The sequence below is a fragment of the Myotis yumanensis genome, unplaced genomic scaffold (genome assembly GCF_028538775.1).
Source record: "Myotis yumanensis isolate MYYU_CA2020_CCGP unplaced genomic scaffold, mMyoYum1.0.hap1 SCAF_3, whole genome shotgun sequence".
Classification (NCBI taxonomy): domain Eukaryota; kingdom Metazoa; phylum Chordata; class Mammalia; order Chiroptera; family Vespertilionidae; genus Myotis; species Myotis yumanensis.
In genome coordinates, this window is record NW_027223754.1 from 173,672,931 (window position 1) to 173,698,809 (window position 25,879).

Below are 25,879 nucleotides of genomic sequence, written 5' to 3' on the forward strand. Positions count from 1 at the left end.
TATCACTTTTTTATTCCAAATGTTTTTCTCAAAGAGGATCTTTCCATCTTTAGATTCCACAGTAAAAATTAAAAATAATGTGTCCTAAAATTTTCAGTGCAGGTTTTATTGGCAAAAGTAATAAGTGATATATTTTGAGGTCATAAAAATCTTTCCCCAGATTGGAGCTGATATATGTGGGTTTAATGAAGAGACAACTTATGAACTTTGCCTTCGTTGGATGCAACTTGGGGCATTTTATCCCTTTTCCAGAAACCATAATGCAATTGGGATGAAGGTGAGTGAGTGTTAATGTAAAATGGTAGCTGCTATACAGTAGTCATATTAACTTGTACTTAAGAACTGGGATTTGAAAGTACATATAGAATCATAAAAATATGAATTAAATCAAACTTTTAAAACAAAGTTGTCAAAATCTATAATTGGTTTTTTAAAAAAATTATGTTATTGATTTTATTTTATTTTTTAATATATTTTATTGATTTTTTACAGAGAGGAAGGGAGAGGAAGAGAGAAAGAGAGTTAGAAACATCGATGAGAGAGAAACATTGATTCAGCTGCCTCCTGCACACCCCCTACTGAGGACGTGCCTGCCACCAAGGTACATGCCCTTGACAGGAATCAAACCTGGGACCCTTCAGTCCACAGGCCGACGCTGTATCCACTGAGCCAAACTGGTCAGGGCATGTTATTGATTTTATAAAAAAACTGTGAGAGAATAACTAAAAATGAATGTTGGAGAAATAGCTTCTCTAAAATTGTCCTTGAAAATGCATTTTTTTACATAAAATAATTTATTATTTTTCAATTACAGTTGACATACAATATTATATTAATTTCAGGTGTACAGCTTAGTGATTAGACATTATATAACTCACGAAATTATCACCCTGATAAATCTAATACTCCCCATGAGGAGCGAGCCTAAGCCATCAGTCAGACATCCCCCGAGGGCTCCCGGACTGCGAGAGGGCACAGGTTGGCTGAGGAACCTTCCCCCGCAAGTGCACGAATTTCATGTGCTGGGCCTCTAGTGTAATATATTTGAGAAACAACTCTGCAATAACCTACTATTGTGAAAGGCTTTCAAGTAAAAAGAAATAAGATTTTTTAAATGTTGTTTCTCCCTAACCACTAAAGAGAGGAGAGAAAAAAGTAACACTTAAAATTTCCCATTTCAGTTAATAGGTCTATTGAAATGTTTCTCTTTTATAGGAACAAGACCCTGGGGTGTTTGGAGAAGAGTTCGCTGCTATTTCCCGTTCCGCATTAAGGATTAGATACTTATTGCTGCCTTACTTATATACCCTCTTCTACCATTCTCATGTCAGTGGAAATACAGTGGTCCGAGGATTGATGCATGAGTAAATCACATTTAATAATTGTTCTAGTCTTAGATTTTCTACCATATAGATCTTAGGAACCGGGTTCTCCTACTGAGGGAATTATGTGAGGGATAAATAAATATGCAAATCAGTTTTTCTCTCCATTGACTATGATTAGAAGTACTTTACAGATTTGAAGAATTTAATTAAGAAGACTCAAAAATTTTCTAACAAAAATAAAAGTTGTGTCTTGCTGTCTAAAAAGTGTGGAATATAGAAAAAGAATGAAACATAGTCCCTGCCCACAGAGTACTGGGAAGGTTGCAACTAACAGAGTTGAAAGTAACTGAGTATAATATGGAACATTATATATGTATGTCGTGATTATGTGGCATAACCTATAAAAATTCAAAGAAAGGCAAGGTCAATTTGAAATGGAATGGACAGCTTTATGAAGGAGATGGGGTTGATGCTGAATCCTTAAAGGTTGTTTAGGATGCAAAAAGGAACAACAAAAACTGAAGACAATTTGATTGCTTGGCATAGTTTTAACCTTAGTTTTAATGCCCATTTATCTTCTGGTCAGAGAGGACAAGTGATTTCAGTTGCTTTACTTGATGATGAGATTTTATTCCTAAAACTCTGCTTGTCCCCTAAACCTTTCCCTGTTTTTATCTTTTTGGTTTCCTTGGTGAACATGAGGTGGTTGAGTAAGATTTTAGTTATATATGCAAAGACATTAATTTGATTAAATGAATAATTTTTCACCCTAAAAATCCAGATTTACATCAGATCCTCAGACTCATGGAATTGACAGAGCATTCCTTTGGGGACCAGCTTTAATGATTACTCCAGTACTTGAAGAGGTAAGGACCAGAGTTTTATACCAGCACAATATAGTTATTCACAGTAGTTTACCTTGATGCCATTTGATACTTACAACCAGTCCAGGCTTGCCATATTCTCCTGTTTTTCTTACCTCATTTTCATTCTTTTATTTGAAAACAATGTATTTACATATTTATTCTACCTAACGTAAAATATACCTCATGTTAAATAAGTCTCAATAAAACTGAAATAGAAGAGAAACCAAGATGGCAGCATAAGTAAACACCAGAGTTTGCTGCCTCGAACAACCACTTCAAAAATACAACTAAAAGACGGAATGGACATCATCCAGAACCACAGGAAGGCTGGCTGAGTGGAAATTCTACAACTAGAAGGAAAGAAAAAGCATACCAAGACTCAGAGGAGGTGCGGTGCGGAAGTAAAATACTAAGGTACAGAGGCACACATGGAGCGAGCTGGCAGCTGAGGGCGCGGTTGTCGTTTTCAATCGGGAGGGAGTCTCAGGCTCTGAGCTCCAGTTCCAGGTGAGTCTCTGGGGACCCAGACTCATACGGGAGAAGCCGGACTGTCTGGCATCAGTCAGAACTTGAGAGCAGCTTTTTCTCAGAGGGGCTTACAGCAATTGCCGGGAAACTGAAAAGTGGGGTCTCTGAGAGCAGCCATAACTGCTAGCCCCACCCTGTTGATCCCGTGGGACCCGCCCCGCCCAAGCCATGCAGGGAGGCTTTTGTTGGATAGCCTAAGGCAGAGGCTAGATTAGCACCTCCCTAGAGATCCAGGAGCCAGTGTACCCAGAGGTCAGAGTGGGACCATCCAGTTTGCAGCTCCGTGGAACCATAAAGGACACACTCAGGGGGCAGACTCAGTGAACACCAAAGCCCCACTGAAGCAAGTCTTGCCTTGGAGGGGTGTCTTCAGCACAGAAGTTCTCCCACTGCAGACACAGCTGACTCTCACAGCCAATTGGCCTGGAGGTCAATTCCTCCAAGTGATAACTACAACAATCAAGGCTTAACTACAACAAGACTGTGCACAAAGACCACAAGGGGGTGAAAGAAATGGACTTACAAGTCCAGGAAGCACAGAGAACCCCCCAAAAAAGGAATCCAAAGAGGACCACACCAAGACACATCATAATTAAAATGCTAAGAGCAAAAGACAAAGAGAGAATCTTAAAAGCAACAAGAGAAAGACAGTCAGTTACCTACAAGGGAGTACCCATACGACTGTCAGCTGATTTCTCAACAGAAACTTTGCAGGCCAGAAGGGAGTGGCAAGAAATATTCAAAGTGATGAATGCCAAGAACCTGAAACCAAGATTACTTTATCCAGCAAAGCTATCATTCAGAATTGAAGTCAAATAAAGAGCTTCACAGATAAGGAAAAGCTAAAGGAGTTCATCACCACCAAACCAGTATTATATGAAATGCTGAAAGGTATCCTTTAAGAAGAGGAAGAAGAAGAAAAAGGTAAAGATACAAATTATGAACAACAAATACAAATTATGAACAACAAATCTATCAACAAGTGAATCTGAAAATCAAGTGAATAATCTGATGAACAGAATGAACTGGTGATTATAATAGAATCAGGGGCATAGAAAGGGAGTGGACTGACTATTCTTGGGGGGGAAAGGAGTGAGGGAGATGCGGGAAGAGACTGGACAAAAATCGTGCACCTATGGATGAGGACAGTGGGTGGGGAGTGAGGGAGGAGGATGGGGTGGGAACTGGGTGGAGGGGAATTATGGGGGTAAAAAGAGGAACAAATGTAATAATCTGAACAATAAAGATTTAATTAATAAAAAAAACTGAAATATATGCTTTTGCTATTTAGAGATTCTGAAATTGATCTCTAGATAAATTGCAGAAGTAAGATTTTGACCCTCAAATATAAATATAAAAGAAATAAAGTACTTTGGTCACCTATGCTAATGTAATAGCAGTAAATTCTGTTCTGAGAATATCCGCTGTTTTTATTAGCCTTTTTGGAAAAAACAAACAAACAAATTCCTGTTTCAAATTAATTTTTCCTTCTCCTCCAGATGGCTATCTTACCCAGATTTTAGTCACAAAGAGAGGGAAAACATGACTATAATCTGAGAGAACTGGGGGTGAAAGCCACACATGTAGGAGAACAGGCAGGATATATGTCATGAGAATGTGTTGACCAGAAATCAGTGCCAACTTTCAGGACTAAGTATTAGAATTTCCAGAGGTAGAAAAAATATTTTCAAGGCTGCCTGTTCATTATGTCAAATTTCACTAGCTTTGAACTTGTCATAGTTACACAAGAACTGAAGTTGGGCCTTTATGGGATTCTTCAAAGCAACTATTTTCTCTATTTTTGGATTGTTCTTGAATTCACCACAGCTCTATATAAAACACACACACAAACATACACAAGAATAATATAGGCCATCTATAATAATGTGGTCTACTACCTATGTTTATATATACACATATACATATATGTATATAAATCTGAAATGTACACATAATAATATATGTAACATACAGGAGAACAAACCTATACTTAGTAAGAACTCAAAATTTTTTTAAATAAATGGATAAATATTTCATATTTTACATTTTTAATAAGTACATCACAATTGACATTGAACTAAAATGCCACAAAGTAATTACCTGGTTAGTAAGAGAATATATCTACATTATACTGAAACAATATTTTGAAATATAGCAAACCCAATTTGGCTTTTTAGAAAAAATTATCAATAGTGCACATTAATGTGCCATAATCTAGACATGAAACATATTTTCCGATAAATCATGCATGTTTCATGGAGATTCTCTAGCCCCACTGCATAATCATGTCTGGGTTGACTAGTACTTGGTTTTAATGATAAATATGATAGGATTCAATATCCAGAGAACCAAATGTATTTTTACTAGAATACTTTAATTAAAAAGAGGATTGAAAAGTCAAATGTTTTCTTTTTTCACAGGGAGCAAGATCTGTGTATGTATATTTTCCTGAAGCATCCTGGTTTGACTTTTATACAGTATGTATTTTATAGAAAAAATAATATAATCTATGAAATCAGAGATTTACATGCTTTTTTCCCACTTTAAAAATATATATGTATATATTTATTGATTTCAGAGAGCAAGGGAGAGGGAGCAATAGAAACATTGATCAGCTGCCTCCTGCATGCCTCCTACTGGGGATTGAGCTCACAACCCTGGCCATGTACCCTGACTGGAATCTAACCCGGACCTCTTTCTTACTCCATAGGATGATACTCAATCCACTGCGCCCCTCCAGCAGGGGTTCACTAATTTTTATATGACTTCTAGAGCATTGGACTGTATAATTCTGATGCTGTGGTTCTTTGGGAAACTTTTTTTTAAAAAAAAAAAAACCACAACAATTGTTTACTTCTCCCAAAATGGTAGAATTCAGCCATAGATTGGCATATGTTTAAGATGAGAGATAGAATGATTTTTTTTAGAAGTAGAGTAGACATTTATTTTACGCAAACACAAGTTCTTAAAAGCAAATGACTCTACATAGTGATATTTTCGTGTAGTAGAGTGTAAGATACTATAATTTATGAATCTGATACTTTACCTTGCAAGAAGCAGAAAGATTGCTCAAGTATGAGGTTTATTATGGGAAAACATATGAAAGGACAAAAGTAATCTTATGGAAATCTAAGACCAGCAACTCTAAAAGCACTGGATTTCCTGGAGAAATTCAGGATTCAATTGCAAGTTTGTAAATTTCAGCCCATGTTGTGCCATTACCCGGACTCAGAATTCCATGATATCATTTTTGTCTTATTAACAACTGGCTTCCAAAGATCTTCAGCGTCTAAAGGACTCTATATTTTGGAGTTATATTTTGTAAAATTTTGAACTTCTATTTTATAGTGGACATATTTCAATATATCCTTTGTGCTTCTATGATAAGTGGCAGGCTCTTTTCCATGTTTTATAGTTCAAATTCTTAAGAATGATAATTTCATTGATCTAACTACCTTTTCTGCATAAGTTACACCCAGTGGAGGCTATCCTCTCCATGATGGGGGAGAACAGTGGAATCTGAGGGAAGCAATATGACATCTCTCCTATAACTGAGTTCTCTTCTCCCATTCTTTTAGTATGTTTTGATGAGCATTAGCTAATTTCACCCAGTCTTCAAGGAATTTTTATGGGAATATGTTTAGATGATAAGGATAAGACTATTTCCACATTTGAAGAAAGGACATACAACCTATTTTCAAATGATCAGTTAGTTGTGACTGGTGGAAGTGGTATTATGAATTCTCCATTCTCATGGTCAGGTTATTATAGTATCTTAAACAATTAAACCAATGGTTTTCAAACAATATTCTGTAGAGATGCTTCATACATTTCCTTAAATATTGGCATTACATTTCATGTTTTAATAAAATTGATTTTTAAAAAGAGTATAACAAAAATGCTCACACAAAAGCATTATACATCAAATTTTAACACTTTGGAGCCCAAAGTTAACTTGTATTCTTGTCGTTTAACTTTTTAGTAAGTAAATGTGCTTATAAAGTTGAAATGCTAAAATTAGTATATACTGATGAATGCTGCTTTCATGTGTTTTACGAAAAGGAGTTTATGTAAGTTTTTTTTTTCCTTTTTTAAAAAACACTGACATAGACATTTAAGTCACCCTTTTTATTAGTAAATTCCATGGTGCTCTGTTGCATTTCAACAGAAGTTTGGATTTTAACTTCCTGTGTCTCCCGAAATCTATTCCTTGTTACCAGTGAGTAATTGGAGTGTTTAACTCTGGCGTGTTCTGTGCTAGGGGGAGCAAGTATCACCTTCTTGGCTGAAGAAGTCTGTTGAAGTTCCTGCTCCTCTGGATGTAATTCCCCTTTTCATTCGTGGAGGATATATTCTGCCAACACAGTTGCCAGCCAGAACAACAGTGCTGAGGTAGTAGGCACATTCTGTCAGGAGACCTCACCTTGAGCTCGGGATTTGACCTTTCTGTTGTAGTCAAACTTCCTTATTAGTGTCTGAGGAGGGGTTGTATATGAGTAGGAGACCACTGACAGGAGGTGGCTCAATCAGTGGTGCAATGAATTATTGGTCTATGTATGTGTTTGTACATGTGTATGTATGAGTCAGTGTGTTGATGTGTGTATGTGAGAGAAAGAGAGAAAAAGAAGAGAAGGAACAGAAGAAAAAAGGAGAGAGATTATCAGGTGATGTGCTTGGGCATTTCATCCAGCTCTAAGCTATCTAGCCCTAAATATCTTCCCATGGTTATTTTAAAGATAGCCAGGGATTTTTAATTCATGAATTCTCTCCTAGGTTTTATATGAAGGCTAGGTCAGGGTCCTCTTGCTTTTACCCATTCAGGTTATGTTTAATTAGTCCTTTTCTCCCTCCATAGATATGTAATCAAAGACTTTGCCTAGCAAACAAGCAGAATTTTTAGTAATAATAATAATTATTTTATATTTCTATTTTACATCAAAGATTCATAAAAGCAGATCAAAATCTCTAACTGGCATTAATTGAAAATAAAATCATCTAAAAATATGCATCATTATTAGAGAAGAGTTTTGGCTAGACATTTTGAAATATTAAAAAGGTCCCGGAGGATGCCTTGCACTATATACTAGATCTATAGTTTCTAAGCACTAACTTGCAAAATAGATTCATTTGATTTCAAGTTAATATATTTTAGTTCATTTCCAAGAAAGAAGAGAGGATCTCATGCTCTCTGAATTACTATTCAAGCTCCGTTTTCCTGGAATCCCTTTGGTCATACTTTAAAATCAGCTCCCAGGTTTCCAGACCCAAAGACTGGCAATTTTGTAGACAAGTCAGAGAGTGAGGAGTGTACCTTCAATAAGCATGTTATAGTACTTATTTTATTACTTTATTAATTATATAAGCCTTTGCTTTTTTTTAAGTGGGACACACTTAAGAGGACTATGCTATTGAAATCACTCATTTCCCCTCAGATTGAGCAGTTCAGAGCAGAAATAAGTTACTTAAGGATGTTTTAAGTTTCCTATCACTGGAGATATTCAAACATAAACTAAGTGGAAATTTGGTGTTTAAGAAAAGACTCAACATTTTTCTAGGTGGTTCCATGAGATGATAGGAGTTAGGTCCTTCTCACTCTGAAAATACAAATTTTCTTCTTTTTCTACAGCCGGTTGAATCCTTTTAGCCTCATAATTGCTCTAGATGAACATGGAGAAGCATCTGGCTCCCTTTTCTGGGATGATGGTGACTCTATTGGTAAGTAGACCAACATGTACAACAGTTGGAATGTTCTGAATTTCAAAATGACTTCACTTAAATTAAAAATTGGAGCTCTAAACCAATACAGTAAGTTTGATATAATAGACACCATGGTAAGATTCTGCTTTCACCCACATTACTGTCCAGGAACCTGAAAATTTCCTCAGATCTGGCTACTCTTCTGGGTTAATCCACACAGGTGAGACCATTACCATTAAGAAGGTGAAATACATTATATTTATACATTATCTCCAAGAAGGTAATAACAAATCACACTGTGGTTACCTGGAAGGAGACAACATTTACTTATTAGTATGCTACAATAAGTTTTTTCTCATTAATTTATTCTCACCTAGGAAGGAATAGAGATTCTAGTCTTAAGGAGTCAAACTTTCAATAGAAATTTGTAGGAACTTGGCTCTGGTGGCATAGATGTTCGGCTAGAGGAAGGAAGAACTGTTGAGATTCTATGATGGGAGACATGAACCATAATTTGAAGATTTATGTGTAGTAGAGAAAGGGGTATAGCTTGAACTGAGAAAACAGGTCAAGATTTAGCTGCTATGCCCAGCTGGAGTGGCTCAATTACTTGAGTGTCATTCTGTGGGCTGAAAGGGGTCAGGTTCAATTCCCAGTCAGAGGACATACTTGGGTTGCAGGTTCAAACTCCAGTCAGGGCACGTACAGAGGCAACCAATCTCCCTCTCTCTCTCTCTCTCTCTCTCTCTCTTTCTCTCTCTCTTCCTTCCTTTTTCCCTCCCTTCCTTTCTTCCTTCTCTCCTCCTCTCTAAGCATGTCCTTGGGTGAGAATTTAAAAAAAAAAGATTTAGCTGGCTAAGGCACAATATCAATGGTTTTGTTTATTTATTTATCTCTTATTATCCCCATTTTCTCCATAATCTCATAGATCAGCAAACTATAGAAAAGACTTTCCCTGGAAAAATAGAAATGACTTATATTGTTAAGAAGATAAGTACTGTACATACAGTGATAAATATATTCAAAGCAGCCACATTTTGAAAATCATAAATGGGTTTTCAAAGAAATAGGCACTATTCCAAAGAGACGATAATGCCTGTGCATAGGTTACTGCTGAGAACATTTCTTCTGTCTCCATATTAGTTGACTTTACATCCATCTTTCTTTCCTTGCCCCTCGTTCATAAGCAGGAAACACAGAAGGATAAACATTTTTATAAGGAAGGTGAAAAGGTAGAAAAAGAGAATGTGAAAAAGGAAATGTAAAGGTGCACAGATGCACTCCTAATTTTACGTATAGACAATATGGCTGGTTCTGTGGTAGGAACTGAGAGTGTACAGAGGCTGCCAATGCTTGTATTTTCATGGAAATCGGCAGTATTTTGTGTCCATTTTCATTCCTCCCTTCCCCCCGCCCAGTGAATACTTCAGGAAGCACTGATTAAATCACTAACACTTGAAAGATTGTTTTTAAATTTTAGAGGACAGGAATTCAAATCAAAAGAGAACCAGGGGAAAAGACAGATACCTCTGTCTGTGATAGCGAGTTTGTGTATAGACAGTAAAGAGAAATGTGGGAGGAGGTTGTCTACAGAGTTTTATGCTATATCCCTCTGTACTAAATTAAAGTGTTGAAACATGTCTAAAACAAAGCTCCTTTCTCTCTATTTTTCCATATATAGTAAGTATGGAAAATGAGGAGGAACGTGGGAGGCATGGTAAGAGGATGAGGTTACCTATTTTGCATTTTCCAAAGGCCATCATTAGAAATGTAAGTTTGATTATTCACTTTTTTTCCTCTCAGCAATTGCTAGGTAAGTTAGAGGATTCCAAGTACAAGGTTTAGCCAAGGCCTGTGGTCATAGGAGTTTAATTGATCAGAATTTAAATTAAAAAACATAGTAAAAGATAAAATTGACCTTTATTTTCTAATGCTAATTCTTATTTTGCAGATTCTGTTGAAAGGGGAGAGTACTTCTATGTGGAATACAAATTCAGTAATGTAAGTGTAAACATTCAGTATTTGTTGTGACATAATAGTTCATTTATATGAAGAAAGTATATTTTAAGGGATTTTCAAAGTAAGAAGTTTTTAAAAGTATCGGCAATTCTCCATACCACTTTAAGCTGTACATTTCTGTGTATTATCATTATTTGTTTAACATTTTTTCCTCTCTCCCTTAACAACAGAGATCTCTGAAAGCAACTGTGATAAAAAATGGCTACAATGGAATTACTAGTCTGGCATATAACACCATTCAGATCCTTGGTTTCACTTCAAAGCCAAATGTTATTTTTATGAATGGGAAAACCATCCCAAGCAACAGAATGCAGTATAATTCCAACGGGGTAAGGTTTAAACACTATTGACTTAAAGGCAGATTTTCCTTATTAAATCTCTAGGACTAATAATTGAATTTTCCCTGAATGTTACTTCCTTGCCATAGACACAGATCACATTTCTAAAATAATAACTTGCATGTTTCTGAAACTCAAGGAAGAAAAATTAGCACAGAGTTATATTTTTAGCTAAAAGTATGCACATGTCAGGTCTAGAAACTTTGTTGTATTAAATATCACAAATGATGTCATGTGAGGCTGGGTGTTCCTTGCTAAATATAACATAAAGAAAGGCTAAATGAGTGGCTAAAATAAATGAGAATAAAAGCTGATAGAAAATTGGAAGTGGAAGGTTCTGGATGGACTGTATTTCAATTCCTTAATTTAACAGATGACAAAACTGAGCATCCAAGGAGGTGAAGTTAGTTTTCAAGGTCATGTACTTTAATAATTGACAAAACTAAGTCTTGATCTTGAAACTCCTGACATTTCACAGCTCTTTCCTTCTATTCTGTTCCATTTGTAAATGAAACATTTATTTATTGGGCTCCTATTAAGAGTTTTAAAATCTGTATTTGCTATAAAAACATGCTTATAAATATAAGACATGATCCCCACCCCTGAAGAACTTAATAGCAAGCAGAATAGACACCAAAGCCCTAAATAGGAGGAGGAATCTACATTGTATTTCTAATCTGAAGTCTTCATTGTATTTCTAATACCTTTATCACACAATGCAACATATGGTCTTTAATACTTATACAGAGCAGTAACACAGAACTTAAGATACTGACTTTTCATTCCCTTCTGTAAAATTAAAAAGAATTGATGACAGGGTCATCTATAATAATAAAAACATAATATGCTAATTAGACTGGATGACCTTCTGGATGACCTTCTGGACGACCTTCCGGAAGAAGCCGAGACAGCGGTGAAGGGGCTGAGGCAGAGGCAGCCACCACAAAGGCGGAGGCTGAGCCCCTTGCACAAATTTCATGCATTGGGCATCTAGTTTAAATAATAATATATTAAAAACTTACTTTTTCCTAATTGAATGGAATTTCAATCTGGGGGATTTTGTTGAGTAAGTTGTTTGATATGTTAATCATAACAGTAATTCTTTATTTGAAGTTTTATGATTTACAGAAGACTTTAGCAACATGAATTTGTTTGATTCTCAACATGCTCCTGGGTAGATCTGTATGGCCAGTATTATCATCCAGACTTCAAAGAGGAAGAAACAATGTCTTAGAATGATGTTGCAATTAGTAAGGAAGTGACAGGAAATCAGAGCTGTCCTTCCTTTTCCCTTTGTGTTCTTTCTCTTTCCTGATAAATGAAAAATGATTGATAGGTCAAAAAAACAGAAACAACTCTATTGGGAAGTTAGTTTCACAAATTTTAGTTTCATGTATGTGTGTGGCTGATCTTTATTAAGAGAAAAAATTTCCAAAAGAACTTGATAAAGTTCTGTAGGGTACAAAGATCTCTTTTGAGTAATATAAGTTGTTTAATTGGAATATTCCATAAACTTATATTCTTAGAGTGTATGAATCACTTGATAACTCTAATTTACTCCAATATATATTATGTATTGGATATATTTTATATAAAATATACACTATACATTACATGTAAATAATTGTTATCCCTTAACACTTATTACATTTGATTATCTTTATAGTATCATATGTTAATTCTAATATCTTTAACTATAACTAAATTTCTTCATATTGATTTACATTTTCTAATTTATTTATTCTCTCATCTGTTACAGAAAATCACTTTATGGATATCTGCACCCCTTTCGCAGGAGTTAACCATTTCGTTTGAATATTGAGTAATAACCAAAACAACAATAGTGAGAAATTATCTGCAGCAATCATTTAGAACACTTAAAAATTATTTGAATAAATGAAAATTATTGTTTAATTTGAATAGTAATATTATTAAAGTATTTCAATCATGTGTGTGTATATTACTCAAATTATCTGACGTTGTTACAAAAGCAGGGCAAAATGTTGGATAAAACTTCCCCTACCGTATAAGGACTGATAGATATTGAAATGATGAGCTGTTGAGCAAGATTATGTTTTCTAGTCTTTAAAGCAAATCTTTGAAAAACCTATTGGGATATTTCTAACTAAGTAGAAGGCTTGTGAGCCCAAAAGCTAGTGGGGCTCAGGAATTTTAAGAAACTGTTTACTTAACTTTTCAAAGAATTGGCATAATCATTTGCTGTATCAAGTTAAATATTCACTGGTGACTAGGGTATTGAGCTATGTGGAAACCAAGAGAGAATTTAAGATCCCAAAGCCAAGTAAAGAAAGTCTTTCATGACTTTCATGAAGGTGAATGAGTAGACCTCTGGGCAAATAGGCACTGAGAAGTGACCATTGGATTGGTCAAGGTGGCTGTTGTTGGTGAACATGACAAGAAGGGACAAGGTGGACTGGAGTAGGTCCAAGAGAATGTGGAAGAGGAGTGAGTACAGCATGTCCTCGGGTTATGTCGGAGATCCATTCCTACGGTGCGACTTAAGGCGATTTTCACCGTAAGTTGGAACCCACCTACATAAGCACCTATGTCACTCCCATGGAGCACATACACAACAGTAATGAAGTGAAACAGTAAAAAAATTTAAAAGAAAGATAACAATTTCTGACCTTTACTTGTGGTAAATAAATAATAAAAAACAAAAAGCACATATGTACATACGTCGAAATGACGGAACTTTTTTTTTTATAAATAAATGGGAGATGGTGACGTAACCACAAAATGACATACATCGAGTCTGACGTAACCCGAGGACTGTCTGTACAGTTACATCTTTAGAGGAGCTTAGTTGTAAATGGCAGCAGAGATGAGGCAGTGGTTGGAGGAAATGTGGGTATGAGTGTGCTGTGTATGTTGACTTTTTTGTTTGATTTAAAAATAAACTGTAGGCAATAATTTGCTCATGTCTAAGATCTGTATTTAGTTGTACATTGTTTGAGGTTAAGACTGACCTCTTTGAGTAAAAAATAAACCCAAATAAAAATCCACAACACATTGATTAGAATGACTAAAATCTTCTAAACACCGATAATTCCAACTGCTGGTGAAGATGCAGAGCAACAGGAATCCTTATTCAGAAATGCAAAATGCTAGAGCCACTTTGGAGGAGGATTTCTTATCAAACTAAACATAGACTTACCATGTGACCCAGCAATTATGTTCCAAGCTCAATTGATTTGAAAATGTCTGTCCACATAAAAACCTGCATGCAATTTTTATAGCAGTTTTATTTATAAATAACCAAAAGCTGAAACAACCCAGATGTCTGTCCTTCAATGGGTGAATATACAGGGGTGGGTATGGAAAAAGACATGCAGGTTATGATTATTACAATGGTTTTATTAATTCTGTTTCACATATTCATAAGCTGTAAACCCACTTTTGCCCACTCCTGCATATATGGCAATGACACCCAGTGGCAATGACACTCAATAGCAATGAACATACCCAAGACTCAGATCTTGTCTTCTAATAACATTCTTCAATAAAAGAAACTAGGCATCCTTGGAGAAATGGCTATTTCTAGGGCTGGGACAGAACATATATAAAATGAATCTGGAGCATAATGTTATACCAAAAGTAAAGAAGTTCGGAAAAAAAATAACACGATGGGAGTGTGTCAAAGAGACACAGGAGCCAACTGAATAAGTTTGCAAAGGCCAAACTGGGACCAATTTGAGCAAAAAAACTAATACCATAGTATTGAATTTTAACCCTAAGTATAAAATAAATATGCATCAATCCATACTGAGATAGCTAAATGATTGATTAAATAAGTAAACAGGAGAGAGAGAAATATGTCTCAGAGAGAATAATGCCAGATATTTTACAAAGAAACTTCAACTGTGGGCTGTGCTTAGTGACTTCCTTCCAAAGAGAATATTAAGGAAAAGGGGGGAAGTAAAAAAATAACCATACAGAGAAGAAATCTGACAAATACTTCCTCAGCCAGGTGGTCAAGGTTAATATCACCAGTGAGGAGTGATGCTAATAGTACATTTTGTGGATAGGTGGTGTTGAAAATGACATTTCACCTTGGTGATCTTCCTCCCCTAAACCTGTAATCCCAGTCAAATTGTGAGATAAACAAATCCAAATTGGGAGATATCCTACAAAATACCTGACCAGTACTCTTCATAACTGTCAAGTTCATTAAAATCAAGAAAACTCTGAAAAACTGTCATAGTTGAGAGTAACCTAAGAGAACAATGATGACAAATATCATGTCATATTGGATAGGATCCTATTACATTAAAAAGACCATTAGGGGAAAACTAATGATATCTGGTAAAATATTGAGTTTAGTTAATAACAATGTATCAATTTTGGCTAATTATGACAAATGGATTATAGTAATGTAAGATGCTCACAATAGGAGAAACTGGGTGTAGGATATCTGAAGATTCTCCGTACTATCACTGAGACATTTCTGTAAAGACTTACTTTGATGCAAAACATTTTGTAAAATTACTTTAAGAGAAAAAAGCTTATGAAAAAGAAAACATATGGAGCTTGACAAGAGTTCACATATTTGTCTGGAATTTGGCATCGACTTCCCAGCAGGAGTCACTGCAGTCACTGTTAAATTATCTCTTCAGGTCATCATCGTTTCAGCTTCCCATTTGTTATGACTTCCTCCAAAGTTGCTGTGACACCAATATGGCACTTGTGCCTGGTTATCTTACGTTCCTACACAGTGTAAAATAATTATGGAAATATAATTATCTTTTTAATTTCAAGGGCTTCCAGCTGTTTACACTATTCTAATGAAACTGCTATTGATATCCAGATTGCTCTTGTATTAAATATATGTTTGACCCAGAACTACAGAGATGTGATAAATATGGTGTGGATATCCTTAATGATACTCACAGTGTGCAACTCCTAGAATGGTCAGCATGGGATAAATAAACTCATTTATTTATGAGGTCTATCGTGGGCCCCCGCTGTGACAAGCATGTGCTGATCACTAGGGATATGAAGAGAAGACATCATTTCAGACCTCTAGTCTAGAACATTTACAGCCTTTTTAAGGAGCCATGTCAGGGTCAACTAGAAAGGAGTGGTGGACTTGTGGCAAAAACCAAGTGTCTTGCCAACCTCTTTACAAGTCCCAGACACTGGTCCTGAGTTCGGATCCCCAGGCCCGAAAGCCTTGGGACAGAATAAAACTTCCTAAAGCCCCTTGCAGGGACTCATGCAGATCAAGAGAGACCGTGGGAGATTTTTAAAAATTCCACTCATCTTTGATGACCAAGGGAAAAGACACCAAACATTTCTCACTGTGGAGGAACATCATACCCTATAAACCCAGAGATGTATGAAATTTTCAGGAGGAACTTTTAGAGAACTACATAAAACAAACGTTTCTTTTCAGGAGAGACAGAACACACCACACAGCATGCCACTACTGTAAGGATCTTTTAAGGGGCTCCATTGAATTCTTAGCTCTTTAATAATGTAAAAGTTCCCTCATGCTGCAGTTTCCAAAACAAATGTGATTTTACAAAGAGAATGAATTTAAAACAAATCAAAACTAATCAGTTGACTATCACCTTAAAAATGTTCCTTGAACTACCCATTGACACTTTCTTAAACCAATCTCCGGGAACTTTTTTTATATATATACATTTTTATTGATTTCAGAGAGGAAGGGAGAGGGAGAGATATATAGAAACATCAATGATGAGAGAGAATTATTGATCAGCTGCCTCTTGCACGCCCTACACTGGGATCGAGCCTTCAACCCGGGGCATGTGCCCTGAAGGGGAATGGAACTGTGACCTCCTGGTTCATAGGTCAATGCTCAACCACTGAGCTATGCTGGCCAGGCTCTCCCGGAAATTTTTAAAACCTGAAATCACTTAGAGTTAGACCACAAAATCTTTTATGGGATATCCATCAATAACACCCTATATGGCTTCTTTTGCTTTTTGGTTCTACATAGTATATATAGACTAATGTATTTTATTTTATTTTTGCAAACCCCCCTATTTATTGTCTTTATTGTTGATAAATATTATTAACGAGAGCATTATACAACCAGGAAACAGAACTCCTCTTTATAGGTATCCCTTTTTAAGGACATGAATAAAATCACATATCAGTTGTATTACATGCTGGAATTATTTCTTTGAATTTTTTTCTTTTTTTAAAATCTTTATTGTTGAGATTATTACAGATGTCCCTCTTTTTTCCCCCCATTGCCTCCCTCCACCCACTTCCTGCCCCAGGCCTTCACCACTCTATTGTCTGTGTTCATAGGTAATGCATATAAGCATATAAGATCTTTGTTTAATCTCTTCCAGCCCCTCCACCCCTTCTCTCCAAGAGTTGTCAGTCTGTTCCATTTTCATGCCTGTGATTCTATTTTATTCACCAGTTTATTGTTCATTAGACTTCTTATTTATTTTGATTTTTAGATTCAATTGTTGATAGGTTTGTATTCGTTGCCATTTTGTTGTCCATATTTTTAATATTTTTCTTCTTCTTCCTCTGCTTAAAGAATACCCTTCAACATTTCATATAATACTGGTTTTGTGGTGATAAACTCCTTTAGCTTTTTCTTGTCTGTGAAGCTCTTTATCTGACCTTCAATTCTACATGATAGCTTTGCTGGTTGTGGTCCTTGCTATTCATCACTTTGAATATTTCTTGCCACTCCCTTCTGGCCTGCATAGTTTTTGTTGAGAAATCAGCTGACAGTTGTATGGACATTCCCTTGTAGGTAACTAACTGCTTTTCTCTTGCTGCTTTTAAGATTCTCTCTTTGTCTTTAGTCCTTGGCATTTTAATTATGATGTGTCTTGGTGTGGTCCTCTTTGGGTTCCTCTTGTTTGGGACTCTCTGTGCTTCCTGGACTTGTAAATCTATTTCTTTCACCAGGTAGGGGAAGTTTTCTGTCATTATTTCTTCAAGTAGGTTTTCAATATCTTGCTCTCTCTCTTCTTCTGACATCCTCATAATGCGAATGTGGGTATGCTTGAAGTTTTCCCATAGGCTTCTTATACTATCTTCATATTTTTGGATTCTTTTATTTCTTTTTGCTCTTCTGATTAGGAGTTTTTTGCTTCATCATATTTCAAATTGTTGATTTGAATCTGAGTCCTCTAGTCTACTGTTGAATACCTGTATATTATTCTTTATTTCAGTCAGTTTATGCTTAATTTCTTGCTGGTCCTTTTCCATGTGTTTGGCATTCTCACTAATAAATATCCTTGAAGGTCTCACTAAGTCCCTTGGAGGTTTTTAGAAGATTCTTGAATAACCTTATAACTGTAGTTTTGAACTCTATATCCAGTAGTTGGCTTTCTTCCATTTCTTTCATTTGTGACATGTTTCTTTGTCTCCGCATTTTGGCTGCTTCTCTGAGTTTGTTTCTATGTATTGGGTAGAGCTGCTATGTCTCCTTGAGTTGATAGAGTGGCCTTGTGTAGTAGGTGTCCTATAGGGCCCAGTGGCTCAGTCTCCCCAGTCACCTGAGCTAGGAACTATAGGTGCACCCCTTTGTGGACTGTGAGGACAGTCCTGTTATAGTTGAGACTTGATTGCTATTAGTGTCACTGGAAGGAATTGACCTTCAGGCCAATTTTCTGTGAGAACCAGCTGTGACTACAGTGAGAGAGCTGTTATGCAAGAGACACTCCTATGGAGCAGGACTTGCTTCAGTGGGGCTTTGGTGTTCACTGAGTCTGACCCCTGAGTGTGTCACTTATGGATGTGTAGAGTTGTAATCTGGTATGGGCTGACACTGACCACTGAGTACACTGGCTCTTGGGTCTCCAGGGAGGTGCAAAGTCACAGCCACTGCTTGGGGCCACACAGCAGGAGCTACAGAGAGATCTGCAGATTCCTCCTCTTTGTATCAGATGAGGCCCAGCTGTGAAGCAAGGCAGGCTGGTGCCAGGTCTAGGGCCTTTTATTGATAGGTTTGGGACTCCCTGATCCAGCTGCAGCTTGTTTGAGATTTTCAATGATAGGCCATTCATATGCAAAAGCCACTGCAGGCAGCTTGGGTGGGGTTGTAAATTGGATGAGGCGGGGTCTTAGGGAATCACCAGGGTGGAGCAAATAGAAATGGCTGTCAGCCCTGTGACCCGGGATGTCCCAGTGTAGGAACAATGTTTGCTGTGAGTGCCACCCCCAAGTTCCTGCCTGGATGCCAGACAAATGTGTCCCCAAGATCCTTGCCCTGGTGCTAGAGCTCAGAGGAAACGGGTAAGTTCAGCTCGTGGTGCTGGCCTTTTAAGAGGAACAGCTGGGTATCTAGCAGCCTCTGTATCACTGAGCTTCAGTTCCCACTGGTTTTTACAGCCCATAGTTACAGGACTTCTTTCCTCAGCTCTGGGACCCTGGGCAAGGGGTCTGGTGTGGGACTGGGACCCCTTGCTCTGCCAGGCAGCCTCCACAAAGATGATCTCCCTCCCAATTAAAAAAGTGGCGCATGTGGGTGCTGGACCTGCCTGCTCCGCACCTCCTACCAGTCTCAGTGTGCTTTCTCCTTCACTTCCCTAGATGTAGGACTTCCCTTCAGCCAGCTTTCCGGTGGTTCTAGATAATGGTTGTTCTGTGTTTTAGTTGTACAGTGGGGCCTTGACTTCCGAGTTTAATTCATTCTGAGACCAAGCTCGTTAAGGAGCTCGTTAGCTCAAAGTACTCTATCAGCTCAATGCAAAAAATCGACCAAGAGACAGCTGGTATCTCAAAAAACTCGTCAGTTGGGACACTCGTAAGTCAAGGCCCCACTGTAATTTTGATGTGATTGTGGGAGGCGGCGAGTACAGGGGTTTACCTACGATGCCATCTTGGTTGCCCTGTATTTATTTTTTCAGCTTAAAATGTTTTACTATAATTTAGATGTTTCCCCAAAAGAAAAAAAATTATAGCATTAAAATTTATTTTTACTAGAAAAAAATAATATTTAACAAAAACAAAGTTCAGTGAAGATAGTATGGTTATCAAGCCTAACAGTACACAGAAAACATGGGATTAATTTACTTTCAAATGTATTCTGAAGATGACTACCTATTCTGAATCCACAGAACATGTGAATTCAAACAGCATATATCAAAATAATATTATCTAGGTCCTTTTACAGCCCCAGTATATATAGTGGGATGAGCAATATGAGGTCTATATCACAAAGCATATTTCACATATTGATTATGAATCAGTTTTCCTTATTTTCAAACAAAATAAGGCCCTTTGCTTATTTTTGTCAGTGTACTGATATAGAAAGCAAACTTACTCTGTTTTTTCACACCAAGAAAAACAAATGATACTGCAATTGAGGGAAATTAGTGCCAATTAAGACCATTGTGCAGCTGTGAACAAGGGCATGTTTAGATCGCTGCCCTTATGGTATGCTTAATAATGGCAAATCTAACAGTGTGATGTGTAAATCAAGGCTTATAATCTTCAACAAAGTTTTAACTTTTATTTGACAAATTGTGCTATTTTATTCGGCTCACAAATTGGAACAGATCTGTGTAAATTATTTAAAATGCATGCTGGGGTGTTCATTGTACCATCACATTTTTCCATTTGCTTTCCCCATTCCATCTGTCTTTCCCCCACTCCAGAGAATTCTGTGTGTGTTAAAATAGACAATTTCTTGTGGTGTTAATTATGTACAAGAGAAAACCCAACTGTGAATGGACTGTCATCATCAAGGACTTTACAGTTTTATGCTTTAAGTGCTTTTATATATATATATATGGCAGTAAAGTGTTCAGAGCTAGGCAGACACAGTAATGTAAGTAGCACAACCTACATCCTCAGACATCTTATAGATGGATATATAGGCAACTTAAAGACATAGAGACAGAAAGGATTCCAAACACTGAACAAATACATATGAAATGCAATGTTTGTATTGCATAGAAATGTAGTATAGACCATGTTTCTTGGGTAAACATCCCTGAGAGATGGGAAACAAAGAGGGTGAGGCTTTAGGAGTGTCTCAGAGGAGAGCTTCCAGGCCATGGCTCACAGAGAGGGCTCCCACAGCCCAACTGAATCCACAGTGCAGGAGACACAGTGTGGAGCTGGGGGGCCAAGGTGGCCAGATTTTGTGGAGCAGAGGACCAGGGAGGAGAGAAAGCTGCTTTATACTTCTCTGAAAGCAGCCTAATGTTAGAGTCAAAGAAATCAAATATCGTTTTATAAATTGAATTCTAACCTACTAATCTACAAATCTAACCCACTATCAATTCTAATCAAATTCTAAAATGCTTCCATATTTCAAATACTATTAAAAAGTACGATTTCTAATGCACAATAGTTCTAACTAAAATCCCCTTCTGTCGCACCCTGTAGCTGAACTGACGGTTATACTTTACGGAATGTTTCACTCTCTTCAACTCCTCAAACCCTAGCCAGAGGCAAGAATGGTCCTGGCCTGTGCTCTGATGGTCCCTCCTTCTCCTCTCCCATCACAAGGCCCTCTAGATCAGTGGTTCTCAACCTTGGCTGCACATTAGAATCACCTGGGAATCCTTTTAAAATCCTGATTTCTGGGCCTCATCCTCCGGAAATTCTGTCTCTTTGTTACTAATGTTGTGGCCCCACCCCATAACAAAGAAACAGAGTTTCCGGAGGATGAGGCCCAGAAATCAGGATTTTAAAAGGATTCCCAGGTGATTCTAATGTGCAGCCAAGGTTGAGAACCACTGCTCTAGATGTTCCCTGCCTGTTCTCCATTAGGAAAGCCCAGCAGCCACTATCTCCTAAATCTCTCCCCAAGGGAGGGGTGCTGAGTGGGCTGGTTCCCTAAGTAGTATTGGTGGAGGAGGAAACACCTGCCCGTGAATAAATCTTGTCCCTCCCACAGAAAGATAAACTGTCATAGATACCTCTCATCCTTTTTTAAAATATATGTTTTATTAATTTTTAGAGAGAGAGGGAAGGAGAGGGAGATAGAAATATCGATGAGAGAGGAATATCAACATGGATCAGCTGTCTCCTGCACATACCTGCTGGAGATGGAACCTGCAACCCAGGCATGTGCCCTGATCAGGAATTGAACCAAACTTCCTGGTGCATGAGTTGGGTCGATGGTCAACTACTGAGCCACACCGGCTGAGCTCATCCTTTTCTTCCTTCCTTCCTTCCTTCCTTCCTTCCTTCCTTCCTCCCTTCCTTCCTTCCTTCCTTCCTTTCTCTTCTTTCTTTCTTTCTTCCTTCCTTCCTTCCTTCCTTCCTTCCTTCCTTCCTTCCTTCCTTCCTTCCTTTCTCTTCTTTCTTTCTTTCTTTCTTTCTTTCTTTCTTTCTTTCTTTCTTTCTTTCTTTCTTTCTTTCTTTCTTCCTTTTACATGGAATTAAATAATCTTTTAAATGGGGTGCCCTAAAATAAAATTAACTAAATTCATGGCATTCTGCAAAAAGACCAGTGCTGATTTTGCAATTCATAGTATTTAAGATCACTGTGGCCAAACTGTTAATTAATTCAGCTCTAAGTATTCCTACAGTCTTCCTTTGGAAAAAAAAATTGCTAGAAAGGAATTTTGTTTGATAGTGTTCAGTCAAAAAGCCTAAAATATTGAATTTATTTAAAGGAAGCAAATGTAGAAGCAGAAATAACATTTCAAGCCTCTATTGTTTCTTGAATTTATTCATTTATTTTAATCAGATTCTATACACATACACACAAAGATGCCAGATTCTTCCCACATAGGTTTTATTAGTAAATAATGAACTTTCAATAGCTCTCATAACCAATTCTAAGTGAGAAGTACAAAGGTAATACTGAGCAAATAGAATTATTAACATGATGATAATAACTTATGAAAATTTGTTAATCTATATTGAAAAAAAGAAGAATCAAATGAGATCATTGCACATTTATATACTCTAGCTGCCAAGTTCTGCGTAAAATTTCTTGATTGCAAATTTTGAAGCATACATTTTAAGCTGAGTGCTATAATGGAGGATGATAACCTTATCAGAATTTCCTTGAGGAAAAAAATATTGAAAAATAAATACAAGACCACATTTATATTTAAATTCCTTGATATAATGTCACCATCCAAAGACACTCATTGGATCAGAATAATTTACAAATAAAAACATTTTGGTCTTTGAGCCTTGATTTTTTTCTTTAGCATCAAACACAAATACATCTTTAGCTCCTACCTTTAAGCTTGGATGAACTGCATAGCAGTATCTTATCGCAGACATTACAAAGGTAATTTACTTACACTTTCTTAGACATAATTAGTAACAAGGCAGGAACAGGGCATATCAAATGGAGGTTGCAAAGATGCACTACATGGATCAGTCTGATTTTCTATGGTAGTGAACAGTGCATGTCCTAGGCCTGTGTATAGATCCATATCTATATTGGAAGAAGTCATGAAATCTTCAGGAGGAGGAAGATGAGGAAAGGGGGTCAATAATGGCACTATTGGTACCAAACGGAAATGGAATTGAGATGATAGAGTGCCCAGGATTCAACATGAACTGTCTATTACCAGCATTCTTTGATAGCACCTCCAAACAAAAGACGGAAAAGCAGGTGTGGCCTCATGTCATAGCCCCTCTTTGGCACATCCAGTCCTGTCTTTCTGGCACTATAAATCCCTCCGGTAGCAAATCAGAGATGATTTCTGGGCATCACTTGAACCAAATCCCCCTTAAAACTCAGCCTGAGAACCAAAAACATCTGCACTAACACACCATTCACAGCACAAAGTTCATAAAATGTGTATGATGGCAGAGAAACAGACTGTCCTTTAGGAGGACAAGTGAGAACCTGACTCCCTCCAGTAAAAAAATCCAGGGAAGTTTTGGGGTTTGAGGGAGAAAGAAATAAGAGCAAGGCCAGTGGAATCATTCATTATTTAGTGAAGAGTATCTTGTTGAAAGTTAGAGAATAGAAAAGGGATGAGAATGAGTAGAAACAAAGATTTATGTTTAAAGTGTTTGTTTTCAGATAGTGTGCCATTTCTTTTACTATTGACTATGATTATTATTTTACTCATCTTTAAAATTCTTAGATGGACCAGTTTATCCAGCTGAACTATCCCATTTCATTGATTGATCTACTTCAGGGTATCTCTCTGTTAATAAATCTATATACTGGCGTATCTCCGTGTTAGTAATATGTCAGTAAAAATTAGACTTTTTTTTGTGAGAACACTAACCAAGAGCCCCATAGCCTCTATTTCAAAAGAGGAAAATTACAGAATTAAACTAAAACCCAGTAAATATATATGAATAGCATACTAACATTTTAGGATCTACAATGTTTTAAACACAGCTTCCTGAGCTCCAGTGATTTGTAAAAACAAAACAAAACAAAACAAAAAAGCACACATAACAACTGCTTTTTAAGCAGTAGCATATAGAATTTGCATGAAATGCCATGATAACTACACAGAAAAAAGCTCAACCCAGCAATAAATACATTTGTTATAAATAAGATATACAAAAATAATAATTATAAACAAGGAAATTTCTTGTAATATACTTTAGTTACTGGATAAAGTGGAGACTTAAAACTTGAAAATTGTGACTAAGGAGTTTAAATGTACTTTCACTTAGTATGGTTTTCAAAAGGTCTAACACATGATTCTGGCAATCTACCCACTTGTACATGGAATGCAAATTTTTTTGCACATTCTTTTAAAACTATGTTGTATTGAGTTTAGAGGAAATTAATACACTTTTTCCATATAAACATTGCCCAATAAAACGTGAATTAATAAGTACTTGCATTCTATACATTTTGGTACTAAAAACTAAGAATCATGTAAAAACAGATGAAATATGGTTATGGTTATGTAGTTGAGTTAATAGTATTGTATCAATATTAATTTCCTGGTTTTGCATATGTATTATACTACTATATTAAACTGATAAGAACAGATACTACACTTGATCTTAGCCAAAAGGCCGAGAAGCGATGTATTATACTACTATATAAAAACCCTGGGTCCCACTGAAGCTCCACCAGTCAGTCCTGCAGTCAGCGCTGGGTTGGCCCGGCAACCCAACGCTGACTGCTTCTGCTGTAGGCCCGGTGCCCCGCTGACTGCTGAGGGGGCTGCGAATCAGGGCCAGAGAGAGGCCTAAAGAGTGAAGCAGGTACTGATCCATTGCCTCTGTGGCAGCTTTTGATCAGCACTTGCCTCTCTCTTTCTCTTCCAGTCTGGCCAGCAGCCCCGCCTCCATTTATCTCCAGGCCTCCACTGGGGCTGCTGATCAGCCCCGCATTTCTGATCAGGCCCTGTTGATAGGCCCAAAGATGCTGACTGGCATAGGAACCGACCAATCAGAACCAAATGTGGGTGCTGTGAAGAACCAATGGCTACCTAGGAGACGGAGCTTTTGCCGCTGACTGGCATAGAAACCAACCAATCAGAACTAAATCTGGATGCTGTGGGGAGCCAATGGCTGCCTAGCAGGCGGAGCTTTTGCTGCTGACTGGCATAGAAACCGTCCAATCAGAACCAAATTGGTCAGCAGAGGAGGGCAGTTGGGGGCGAGATCAGGCCAGCAGGGGAGGATAGTTGGGGGCAACCAGGCCAGAGTGGTGGGCAGTTGGGGGAGATCAGGTCAGCAGGGGAGGGCAGTTAGAGGCGATCAGACAGGCAAGCAGAGGCAGTTAGGGGTGATCAGGCAGGCAGGCAGGTGAGCAGTTAGGAGCCAGCAGTTCCAGATTGTGAGAGGGATGTCCGACTGCCGGTTTCGGACATCCCCCAAAAGGTCCCCAATTGGAGAGGGTGCAGGCTGGGCTGAGGGAACCCCCCTGAATGCATGAATAACCTCTAGTGGTTATATAAGATGTTTTCAGTGGGGAAGCAGGGTGAAGGGTAGATAAGATATCTACTTGTTTTTCTTTTTGTTTTTTATAACTTCTTGTGAATCTTAACTATCTAGAATAATAAACGTGTAATATGCTAATTCAGTGGTTCTCAACCTTGGCTGCACATTAGAATCACCTGGGGATCTTTTTAAAATCCTGACTTCTGGGCCTCATCCTCTGGAAATTCTGTTTCTTTGTTAAGGGGTGGGGCACACAACATTAGTAACAAAGAAACAGAATTTCCAGAGGATGAGGCCCGGA

At 37.4% G+C, this 25,879-nt stretch overlaps 1 protein-coding gene and 1 pseudogene across 3 annotated transcripts in view; one reads left to right on the forward strand and one right to left on the reverse strand.

Annotated features, from left to right (window-relative positions):
• The window catches only part of LOC139005587 (sucrase-isomaltase, intestinal-like), a 174,710-nt gene extending 161,987 nt beyond the window's left edge, over window positions 1-12,723 (forward strand). For all 3 annotated transcript variants that reach the window (XM_070407808.1, XM_070407809.1, XM_070407810.1), the window contains 9 exons: window positions 161-277; window positions 1,216-1,364; window positions 2,107-2,191; window positions 5,140-5,196; window positions 6,981-7,111; window positions 8,346-8,434; window positions 10,368-10,417; window positions 10,606-10,764; window positions 12,533-12,723. In XM_070407808.1, coding sequence (XP_070263909.1) covers window positions 161-277; window positions 1,216-1,364; window positions 2,107-2,191; window positions 5,140-5,196; window positions 6,981-7,111; window positions 8,346-8,434; window positions 10,368-10,417; window positions 10,606-10,764; window positions 12,533-12,595 — 900 coding nt within the window. In that variant the 3' untranslated portion in view covers window positions 12,596-12,723. The remainder of the gene's footprint in view (window positions 1-160; window positions 278-1,215; window positions 1,365-2,106; window positions 2,192-5,139; window positions 5,197-6,980; window positions 7,112-8,345; window positions 8,435-10,367; window positions 10,418-10,605; window positions 10,765-12,532) is intronic.
• Window positions 12,724-24,584: 11,861 nt separating this feature from the next.
• On the reverse strand, window positions 24,585-24,717 carry LOC139007958 (U2 spliceosomal RNA; annotated as a pseudogene).
• Window positions 24,718-25,879: the final 1,162 nt, after the last annotated feature.